The 11,037-nt window shown below is 44.5% G+C and overlaps 1 protein-coding gene across 3 annotated transcripts; it reads right to left on the bottom strand.

Moving 5' to 3' along the window:
• Nucleotides 1-1,367: 1,367 nt before the first annotated feature.
• LOC125553608 (protein NETWORKED 1D-like) lies at nucleotides 1,368-10,152 on the bottom strand. Of its 3 annotated transcripts, XM_048717384.1 has the most exons (7): nucleotides 9,914-10,152; nucleotides 9,266-9,331; nucleotides 8,863-9,152; nucleotides 5,364-8,096; nucleotides 5,128-5,279; nucleotides 3,002-4,960; nucleotides 1,368-2,675 (listed from the first exon to the last, which is right to left on the bottom strand). In XM_048717384.1, the coding sequence occupies exons 3-7, from the start codon at nucleotides 8,960-8,962 to the stop codon at nucleotides 1,563-1,565; spliced, it is 6,057 nt and encodes a 2,018-aa protein (XP_048573341.1). In that variant the 5' UTR covers nucleotides 8,963-9,152; nucleotides 9,266-9,331; nucleotides 9,914-10,152; the 3' UTR covers nucleotides 1,368-1,562. The 3 variants fall into 3 exon arrangements, with proteins under 3 accessions (XP_048573341.1, XP_048573328.1, XP_048573334.1); XM_048717371.1 differs by having other exon boundaries at nucleotides 5,128-8,096; XM_048717377.1 differs by lacking the exon at nucleotides 9,914-10,152 and adding an exon at nucleotides 9,485-9,877 and having other exon boundaries at nucleotides 5,128-8,096.
• Nucleotides 10,153-11,037: the final 885 nt, after the last annotated feature.

Below are 11,037 nucleotides of genomic sequence, written 5' to 3'. Positions count from 1 at the left end.
AGGCCGAGCCGCTGGAGATGGCTCCTCGATGAAGAGCAGTCCGGTCCCGGTGTGGGCGTGTGGAGGCAAACCCAAAACCTGGACATGTCGTTTCGATGAACCGTCAGCCCCGCAAACACCCGCGATTATAAGAAAGCGGGCCCGAGCCCAAGGGGGGGGGTGCGACCTGTGCGGCCGCACAGGGCCCCCTGTTTTCAAGGGTCCCAAATTTTTTACGCAGTAGTAGTACTCCTCCTCTGTATAGATGGGCCTCTTCAGACTTCAGTCATCCATATGGGCCTCTATTCCATGCGTCTGCCGCGCGAGAAGAAGCCCCCGATCGGGCCATCGGTGGTAACACCTCATCCATCGCTCGATTCGATCGAGACGAGCGAAGCGACAAGGCGTTCCTTCGTCTCTTCGTCTCTTTGTCGGGCGTTGTCGGCCATCGCTCGACGCGGCAGGTTAGGGCTCCTGACTCCTCTGTCCAGTCCTCTTTCCTTGGTGCTGAACCCACGGTCGAGATGTTCAATACTTCAGTTCCAATCCAACGTGGTAGATTCTTTTTAGGAGATACGACACAGGAGGGCAGGACCGGGGGAACAACAGCCCGCAGGGAGGACCTGATTCATCTGAATTCAGAAGGCAAGGAAAGTGCAAGGCATCTTTAGATCTCTGAATTTTTAAGCATCTTCGCATCAATAATCTGTGATCCCTTACAATAATGCTTTTCGCCCGCTACTTAGTCATACTAAAGGCTTTTAGTATTGCAGATCCAAGTGGCAAGTCATGTCTTCATTTAGAGAACATGAATCTGTTATCAAAAGTGTTTGAAGAAAAAAATAAATAGAGGATTTAACTCGGTCTCAGAAATATAATGTTCTTTAAGTGAAGACTATACAACCATGAATAAGTATGATTCTTGATATTTCCGATTGGCATGTAAGATATTGTCATCTTTATATTACTATATAGTTTTATGTAGTGTTTTTTAAGCAAGATAGGGCCCATTTTGGAGTTTTGCACAGGGCCTTCGATTTTGCCGGCTCGGCCCTGAGAAAGCCCTTCCAGGATGACGACAGGGTCAAGCGGAACAAGGCAGGGTAGAGAAGTGTCCGCCGCCCGAGCCCTGATAGACATATGTCGTATGGGCCACCGGCCGAACTAAGCGTGAAGCGCTTCCGTCGCGTAGGCAAGATCCCCGGTGGCAGCTGTAGCCGGTGCGAGAGCGGCTGCCGGCGCTAGGAGGGGGAGAGCAGCACACAGCCTCTTTGCGCTCTTGGTTTCGGTGGGGGTGACAGCATTTAGCGTGCAAAATCTGATGCACTTTGTCACCCAGATGATGCATAGTACGTAAGGTAAATAAAATGCCTGATCCATCTATCCAATTGATGCCGAAGAAAATTAACACATTTTACTCACACGGACAGATGAAAAAAAAAATAGATACACAAGCTTATTCTCAATACTAACATGCTAGCTCAATTACAAAGGGACACGCGCCTACTACAAGTATGGTTTTCTCTTTTTACAAGATAAGAAAGGTTTTCTTATTTTCTTGCCGCCACGGCAACAAAAAATGGTCATGGCTCACTCCTGGATTTAGAGCGCACACAGCCGCAGAAGGGCGACCTCTTCTTCTTTCCACGGTGGTCCTTCCTCCCGTAGAGATAATCCTTGAGGAGCACCCGGGTGCGCTTGTCCGACACCTTGAGCCTTGTGTACTCGTGCTCTTCTTCCAGCTTCAGCAGCACGTACTGTATCTTCTGAAGCTCCAGCTCCAGCCTCGCCACGTTGTCCGACCCTTTCCGCACCTGCTCCAACATCTTCCTCTTGCTTGGAAAACCACCTTCCCGCTCCGCCTTCATGCTATCCGACAGCGCAGGGTAATTCTCAGCCTTCTTGGCCAACTTGCTGTTGAGGTTCATCTGCTCCAACACCAGCCCCTCCGTCTCGCGCAGCTGAGTGCTCACGCTCTCGTATTCCGAGTGCCCCTTGGCCGGGCCACCCATCTTCCGCTTCAGCTCCTCGATGCTCTCTTGGATGCTCGCCAGTCTCTGGCCATCAGAAGCGAGCCTCTCCACCACATTCTTGCCCCATAACTCGTCAGGCTCTGCTGAAGACAACATCTCGAGCTTGTTGATGATTCCCAGGTCTCTTCCCCTTAATAGCTCCGACGAAGGGTATTCGCTCTTCACCTCCTCAACCGCCTCTATGTCGTGCTCGTGCTCGTGCTCGCATGACGACGACTTGGCTGTTTGCTTCTTGCACGTCCTCTCTGCAGCCTCCCATAGCTGAAGCATCTCATCGTCCACCTCCGCGTTCGCACCATTGCCAACTCCAACTGGGTACGATGAAGCTTCTGTCCCGTATGCTGGATAGTAGGTTGATATTTCGTCAAGTTCAATATCCTTCATCATCTGGACTTGCTTCCCTTTGGAGCCCTCACCGTCTTTTTGCTTCTCCTTCTCAGAATATATTTCTGAGCCGCCTTTTGTTTTAAGCTCTTGGATTTCCATGTTTACTGCCATCATCTTTGCAGTGGAATTGGTCGACTCCTCATCTCGACGGCACTTGGAATTCGATATAACCACCCCAAGTGCTTCTATTCTTGACATTAACTGCTTTAACTCCAGAGTTCCACTGGCAAACCGATGAGACTTTGGGCCAATCTTGTCCTCTTGCATACAGGTTTCCTACCGTGACAAAGTGACACATGTATTGTGCATGAAATTAGTACAAATATCCAGCTACAAAATAAGATGACACGAGGATGTGCAGTAATGAAGATAAAATATGGATCTGCTTCATCTTTAACTGTGATTTTGTTTTTAGAATGCTTACTCAATGATGACTACTATACTAGTGCAGGAATAAGATGACATGCCACCATAGTAGTACACGATGCTTACACATCAAGGATTAACGACCGATTAGTGTTATAGCGGTGCAGGAATGACATGAAAATAACATTGGGAGCCAATGCCTACTAGCCTAATAATCAAGGATGAATGAATATTACCTCTTTGCATTCTGTGCTGTAGGGTTTTGACAGAGAAAGAGCATCTTCCTCCAGCAAACTGATATGATTAGACAAAGATCCGATGAGTGCTAGCTGCATGCTCAGTTCGGCATTCAGTTCTGCATTTTCTTCCTGCATCTCGATTACATTTTTCTGCAGAGCCTCAATATGGGCATCTCGCATGGAGATTTTATTTAATATTATTTCTTTTTGCACGATTGCACTAATTTCAATAGCCTTGGCTTCCATCATAAACTGTAGTGCCATTTCTTTGTAGGCTGCGACACTCACAGAAGAGGCTACTGTGTCACCTATCAGCAGGAGAGATTCTCTTTCATGTTCCTCAACCTCTTCCGACATGAGCTCATGTGCAGAAATCAAACTCTGCTCCTTCCTTTTTAGAATCCCAGCATCCATTTCAAGAGTTTCATTTTCTTGGCGAAGTAGTAAAATTTCACCATCCTTGGTAGTGCCCTCCTCGGTCAGGATCACGATTTTCTTCTCAAGTTCTCCTTTCACCACTTTAGCACCTTCAATGGCAACCTGAAGCACCCCAACAACTCCACATAATTCCCGGTTCTTTGCTTGCATGAGCTGAACATTCTCTTCTGCTTCCAGTAGCTCATCATCCTTCTGCATCAACTGCGCCATGCAACTCTCAAGTTCAACAGCCAATTCCTGGGAGATACTTTTCCCCGTGTTCAAGTCAAACTCTAAGAGGATAAGCCGAGTCATGAGAACTTCTGTCAAGTAGACTAAATATTTCTTGAGGTAATTGTTTTCTGATTCAAACAATATAACTCTTGCACTCAGCACTTTGACTTCATTATCAAGCTCACCCTTAACTAAACTCAGCAACGCCATCTCATCGGTAAGAGATACCAATGCAGATGCTACCTCATTATTATGGCCTCTCAAGAACAAAGACAGGTGCTCAAGCATCATGCATTCTCTAAGAGCAGTACCGTTCTCGTCCTCCAAGGCATTGTATTTCTCAATCAAAGACTGGTGTTCCTTAGACAAAGACTCGTTTTTCTCAGCCATGTCAGTAATTTTATCTTGCGAAGCCTCGTGGGACTCTGCCAAACAAGATAGCTTCTCGTGTAAAACTAATGCTTCAATCTTCTGCAGCTGATCCCTTTCACTGTTATTTTGTAGCTCTTGCCTAAGCTGGTCATTAGATTCCAAAAGTTGGCAATTTTTAATTTGCAAAGAAATCAATTCTGTTGCTTCTCTCTCTACGTCTTCCTCAAGGGCACACTTCTGCAAGTGCAGATCTCTGAACTCCGTTCCTAGTTGCAACATGACAGTTGAGAGGACTGAGAGCTCAGTGTACATGAGAGTATTATCATCTTCAATTTCCTCTTTATGTTTCAGAATACTAGAGGTTTCATCTGAAACATACTGTAGCAAAATTTCGTCCTGGGCTATCTCAGCAGGTCCTAAATCCCTGTCGATGTTAAGGACCTTCATGTGGTGTGAAATCCCTTCTCTTAGTCTCCCACTAAGCTTTAGCAATGTTTTCCTCTCCGATTCATGGTATCTAGCTTTATCCTCCAGCTGTGATATTAAAATCTTCGCAGCATGATTTTCAAACGCATACTTTTGACATTTGTTTAAAAGAGCCACATTCTCGTCTTTCGCATAAACCAAACTACTCTCCAAGGCCACCACACTAATAGAAGCTCCCATGCTTTTTTGCTCTTCCTCCTGAAGCCTCTCGTCCATATCATGGATTTTTTCATGGAGAGAAGAAATCTGCTTCTCTAGGCTGTTTGCATGCATTTCATGTGACTTCACAGCATTTTCACACTCTTTATTAATTGTTCTCAACAGACCCTTCAGTTTCCTTACTTGATCATATACAAGATCCTTCTCTCTTGACAAAGATGTGTGCTTGTCTTGAAGATCAGAACGCTTACTTTCCAGGGCTTTTGCGACCACTGTAATGTTCTGTAGCTGAAATGAAAAAGGCACTCTCTGTAGTTACGAACAAGAACTAATTTCAATAAAAAGAATATTAATAAGAACATCTTATCAAGACTACCATGGATATTCATCAATATCAATTTCCACTACAAAATAAAACAAAAAGTTGAATTTGTAGTGTTGGTTAAAAAAATTACCTGAGAGAACAAGTTGTTTTTTTCTGCAGAAAGAGCTGAGTTATCTGCAAGCTGAGCCTGGCATGTTTTTTCAGAATCTTTCAATTTTATTCTCATGTCTTCAAACTCAGCTTTCAGACCACATAATGACATCTCTAATGCGGAATTCTTCTCTGAAATAACAGCGAAACTTTTACCAAGGGTGTCTAGCTCTGATAGAAGAGCATCCTTTTCAAAAACACAAGTGGAAATCTCATCGTTCAAAGAGCTTTCTGAAGACTCCAACACTTCTATCTTCTCCCTCAGTCCTTCAATTTCAGCATTTGCATCCGAAACTGAGTTCTCCAACACAGAATATTCTTCAGATAGTTTCTCCATCTCTTGAAGCTTTTCTGAGAGAAGCGCCTTTTCAATCAAATTCTTTGCATACACCTCCTTCAGTTTTAAGTTTGTAATCTGCAATTCCTCTATCAACAACTGGTTTGCTGCTGCGCTGTCTTTTAGAGCATTCATCTCATAAGCCAGAGCATGGTGTATCCCATCAAGATTTTCCTTCTCCTCTCTTTGACGAACAAAGTCTCTCCGAATAGCCTCCTTTTCACCTATATGTGAACCCACTTCAGCCTCAAGTCTCACATTCAACTCCTTTAATGCACCCAATTCACAATGCAGGTCTTTTATTATAAGCTCAGCAGAAAGATTCTGTTCACGGAGGATATGGATATCTTTCGTATGCTTGTTTACAATGTTCTCAAGATCCATCTTAATATTCTCCACCTCACTTAATTTCCCGGTCAGCTCCTCAATGTGCATGGCCAACTTGTTCACTTCATCCTGAGATTTAGAGTGAAGATCCGTCACTAAGAGGAGAGCTGCTTCACATTCAATACGCTTCTTGCTTTCACCATCTAGGCTCGTTTGGAGTTCAGCTTGCAGTTGTGAGAGTTCAGATTCCAGATCGGATACTCTCATTGAGGACTCCTGGTTCTTAAGAAGGGTTGCATCTTTTTCGGTGTTCAGAAGTAAGATGGTGCTCTTGAGTTCAGATGACAAGTTCTCCAACTCATTCGATTTGCCATTCAGCATCTCAATCTCTCGATGCAGCCTACTCACTTCTTCCTGAGACTGAGAATACATATTCTCCATTGACCTGAGAGACGTTTCAGCTTGCACCCTCTTCCCAGCTTCGTCTTTCAAAGCCAACTCCAGACTATTGACGCTTTCACTCATCTGTCCGATTTCTAGCTCCAGTAACTGCATTTTCTGTTCAGACTTCTCCAGTTTCAACTTTGTCTCCGAGAGTTGTGACTCCAAATCAGATACTTTCTCCAGAGACTGATGCTGTTGAAGTAGTGATGCATCCATCTCAGAGTTCAGACCTAAAATGGTTTTCTTCAATTCTGTTGATGTATTCTCCAGATTTAACTTTTCATTTTCCAACTCACTTAGCTTTTTTATTGTCGTGTCAAGATCTTGTGTCAGCCTTCTCACTTCTTCCTCCAACTTGGAATGCAGACTCTCTGACATGAGAAGAGCTGCTTCAGTTTGTGTTCGCCTATCGCTTTCATTTTGTAGCTGGCCGTGAATACTGTGAATTTCCTCTCTCTTCCGTTCCACATCTTTCATCAGGATATGCACCTTATTTTCGTTAACCTCCAGCTCTGACTGTGTATTCATTAGCTGAGATTCCAGAACAGAAACCCTTTCCACAGACTGCTGGTGTTGAAGTAGAGCTCCATCCTTCTCAGCGCTTAGCTGTGACATGGTGCCCCTAATGCTCTGGATTTCATTTCGAAGTTCACTCCTTGAATCCGTCAGTGAATTTATCTCACCACGGAGTTGTTGTATAAGCAGTTCGGAAGAGTGATTTTGTTCAGTAAGGCTCCCGACTTCCATCTTCATCTCACAAACAGCGCTCTCCAGGTGCATCTTGCTCTGCATGAGCTCATCTATATGTTCGTTTGCCATCTTGATCTCTATAGTCAACCTTTGAACTTCTTCCTTAGATTGAGCACCCTCCTTTCCCTTGGAAAGAAGAGCACTTTCAGCATGCATGCGCTTTTCATGTTCCTCCTGAAAGCTTGAGTGGAGATTTTCCAATTCCTTAAGCTTTTGATCAAGCTCTTGTTGCTGTAACTTCACCTTTTGATCCAAAGCCTCAAGCTCAGACTGTATCATACTATTGTGTGATTCAGCACTATTTAGCTTTTGAACTTCCAAAGCCATTTCATCAGTTAGCTTCTTGAGGTCACCCTGTGCCTTAGAGAGCTCAGACTCCAAAGCAGATAAACGCTCAATGGACTGGTCATACTGCAGAATAGATGTATCTTTCACAGAATTCAACTGAGAAGAGGTATCCTTCTGATTTTGGATCTCAGTTTCAGCTTTCTTTGCCCGCTCTGATTCCAACAACATCTGTAGTTTCAGATTCTGGTTCTCAGCTAATAGCCTCGAAATCTCTTCTTGCATATTTAATATTCCATTGCTGCTATCCTCTTTCCCTTTAACTTCTGGGCTTTCAAAATTTAGGCCTTTCCGTGCTTTTCCATCAAAAACAGCACGAGGGGCATTTTCACCACCGAGTGACAAATCATTGGACTGCTTCAGACTTTTTCGGTTTGACAATGCACTGGTTTCCTGAGAGTGTGAACTATTCCTCTTGGAGTTATGATCATCTGATTCATATGTTGGACGGGAGAATGTAGGCATCTCTGGAGTATGTGGTTCCACTTCTTGGCCAGCAGAAGATGGTGACTCATCCATTGATGGCATCTGATTTGGGAATACTTCAGAAATTGTTCTGTGAGCCTGTCTAAGTGCCCCGGTGGCTTGATCATACCTTTCTGCTAATGCACGGTATGCTCGATAAAACTCCTCCACTTGTTTCATCAACTCTGGGCGTTTCTTGTAGTACATCTCCGCTCTCCTTGCAAAAGAATCAGCATCTTCATTGATAAGCTTGATCATGGCTTTAACCTTCGTGTCCATATCTGTTGCACAATATGAGATTAGTTTTGGTCATGAACCATAGTATATAAATAAAAACAGGGGCCTAATTCAATCACTGCAATAAAATGTTCTCGTACAATTTTTCAATTATTCAAAGCGTAGAGAGATATAAACCAACAATGACTTTGCTATATGACTACCGAACAGAACATTAGGTTTGGAACTATGAAAAATTCAGTTCAACTCCCACCAAGAAACAGCAAAATGGGAATTGGGATACCTATGAAGAATACCACATGAAACATTTCCAGATGAGAAGGAGCTTAAACTGGCTAAGATGAGAAGGAGCTTAAACTTCTCCAGAAAACATTTCACATATACTACGAAGTAGTAGTCTTTTAGGAAAAAGGAACATTTCATATTAAAGCAGAACCGATGGGCGTATATGCAATCAATAGTTCAAAGCCTAGCATCCAATTACTTTGAGGAAAATATGAAGATGACACAGGTCACACTATCATAGAAGATCATATCAGGTTCATCAATCAAAACTCTGAGAGAAATTAAAACGCTAGAAGAGACATCATGTGCCTCATGGCAGCTAGAAACACCTGATGATTTTATTTTAAATACTCAGATCAACTAAAGGACTACGGGTGGCTTGTGTACACACCAACCACGAGCATTGAAAATGTAATGTGTAACTGAGAGAACCTAGTAACGTCGTCTTGCTAAATTTGATCAGCAAATATCCAAAGAATACCGATGATAACTTCATTTGGTAGTTAAACAGAGCAAAAGGCTCACCGCTGAGATTTTCTTGGAGCCATTTGGAGTTCTTGGGGCTGATATGGCTAACCCACAACCATGAGTACTGCCTTGAGTCATGAGCAGACACAACCGCCATTGATGCGAGAAGCAAGATGCCACTCTGAACCAGTAAGTAATACCTCACTTCCTCGGTAGAATGCAATATATTACTCCAAATTATGAAAATGCCACAGTTTCCCCACTATTCTGGATGGGGCAGCAAAGAATTATCTGATGCATCTGGAAAGGATTGAGGAACTTCCGGTGAAATGTTTAGCTGTTTTTACCTGGACAATTGGAGAGAAACGGCACAGGTAAAATAAACTAAGCATGCTGCATACAGAAATGAGCAACATAATTGTACAGCTCTCCATGGCCCATGCGATGTATTAGTACTTACAGGTGTGAGGTCTGCGATTGACTGGAAGAACACAAAGATAAATGAATAGTTCTCACCACGCTAAAACTGGAAGAAAGAAGAAGACAAAACGTGTTAGGTAATTGATTGGGGGAGAGAGAATTCTGCATAATCACGCAATTAGACTAGCCAACGACCTTATTTTCTCTTTTTGTAAACAAGAAAAACAGAAGAGTCAGTAGAGTCAGAAAGAAATCTCACCAAGAATTGAAGTGGGAACGAAAAAGGAACTCCAAAACCAAAATCAAGCCAGGAGAAAAAATTCGCACGGAAAAAGAACCGCGATGCTACAGCAGCAACCTCTGCAAGCAGATCTCGCACGAAACAGACAATCGAACAAATAAAAGGGACGGACGGAATACATAAATAAATCACATGATACACAGCGGCGAGGATTGCCAATTATACTGTTCTTAACACCAGCAGGCAAGAAAGAGAAACCACCAACCAACTACCCGTCAACACCAAAAATTCCGCGGCAACGACGAGTCGCCGAGCATCCAAAGGCAGCAAGGAAGATGGATCCTCGAAGCGTACCACACAATAAAGAAAACAACTACAGGGTAATGATCGCAGGACGGGAGAGAAAGAATCGAAGATCCAATCTTGCCGCAGAGAAGAAAAACATACGAGGTGGAGTGGGTCGACTCTCTGAGGAGAGGATGCCGAGATTCCCCACCGAAGCTGCCTCCTTTCAACCTCCATGTTCTCACCCCATTCTTCTCAGTTTAGGTTCCTGTCGGGAGTCTGGACGCTTGCCAGTGTGGTGCCAAGAAGAAAATCACAGCAGGAGGAGGAGGAGGAGGAGGAGGGGAGGCGGCGGTAGGTCCCAACGAACGAAATGAAAAACAGTGGGAGTAGGAGAGATTTCAGTGTTTTGGTTACTTGCCTAATAATGCACCGTGCTCTTTTTTTTTAGAATATAATAGTGCACCGTGCTGGAGTAGGAGTGATTCTTTGGGGGAGAAATTCAGGCCGTCATAATCGGGATTAGACCATTTTGGGGGCAGGTCTGAAATTTGTGTGTGGGCTTGATTTGAATTTTGCAAGAGATGTACGCATTTTTTTTTTTAGGACAACGCTAGGCACTTGACGATTGACGCCACACTCATGTCCGATCGCATCCCGAGTGTAGGTTGTTTGTCTATCAACGGTTGGATCAGACCTCTACTTTTGTTTCCCTTGCGTCATTTTTCCCCCAAATCACACCAGCGCGCACGGGAGGGAGAACGATGGCGTTTTCGCAGAGAGAGAGAGAGAAAGAGAGAGATGCCGACCCTCCTCCCTGTCATGGACGCGCGAGGCCTCGTCATGGACGGTGCTTGCAGCCTCCACCGAAGCACACCCCATAGATGTTTGTATCCCTCCCATCGCCGCCTTCATTTGCATCTCTTGTTGTGGACGAGTCGCTGCCCTGACATCGCCGCCTCGTAGCATCGGCTGGCAGCGGTTGCACCTCGTTGCCCCATGGTTGGTTGCAGCACCGGGGTGTGCCTCCCACCGTCAGCGCTCGTCGCACGGGTGCACGTCACTCGCACTACCGCCGTCTCCTGGTCGTTACTTTGTCCATCGCCATTGTAGCAAAATCAGTTCATTGGTTGCAGTAAAATAGTCCAACGGTCCTAGCTTCTATAATTGCCGGTTGCAGCCATCTCAGGCACTATCGTTCTCTGTGATAGCCCATGGCACCACAGTTTGACACGGTAGCGCCACTCCAGCCGATTGTAGCAAACGATACGTCTGGTCCCAGCACT

The sequence above is a fragment of the Triticum urartu genome, chromosome 1 (genome assembly GCF_003073215.2).
Source record: "Triticum urartu cultivar G1812 chromosome 1, Tu2.1, whole genome shotgun sequence".
Taxonomy (NCBI): domain Eukaryota; kingdom Viridiplantae; phylum Streptophyta; class Magnoliopsida; order Poales; family Poaceae; genus Triticum; species Triticum urartu.
The sequence above is the reverse complement of the archived record's forward strand: the minus strand, read 5'-3'. Positions and strand labels throughout refer to the sequence as shown.

Coding starts and splice junctions, on each gene's coding strand:
- LOC125553608 (XM_048717371.1), bottom strand. CDS start 8,962: ATGGCGGTTGTGTCTGCTCATGACTCAAGGCAGTACTCATGGTTGTGG. Junction 8,097..8,862: donor GCTCCAAGAAAATCTCAGCG/GTGAGCCTTTTG, acceptor ATTGTGCAACAG/ATATGGACACGAAGGTTAAA. Junction 4,961..5,127: donor AAAACAACTTGTTCTCTCAG/GTAATTTTTTTA, acceptor TTTTCATTTCAG/CTACAGAACATTACAGTGGT.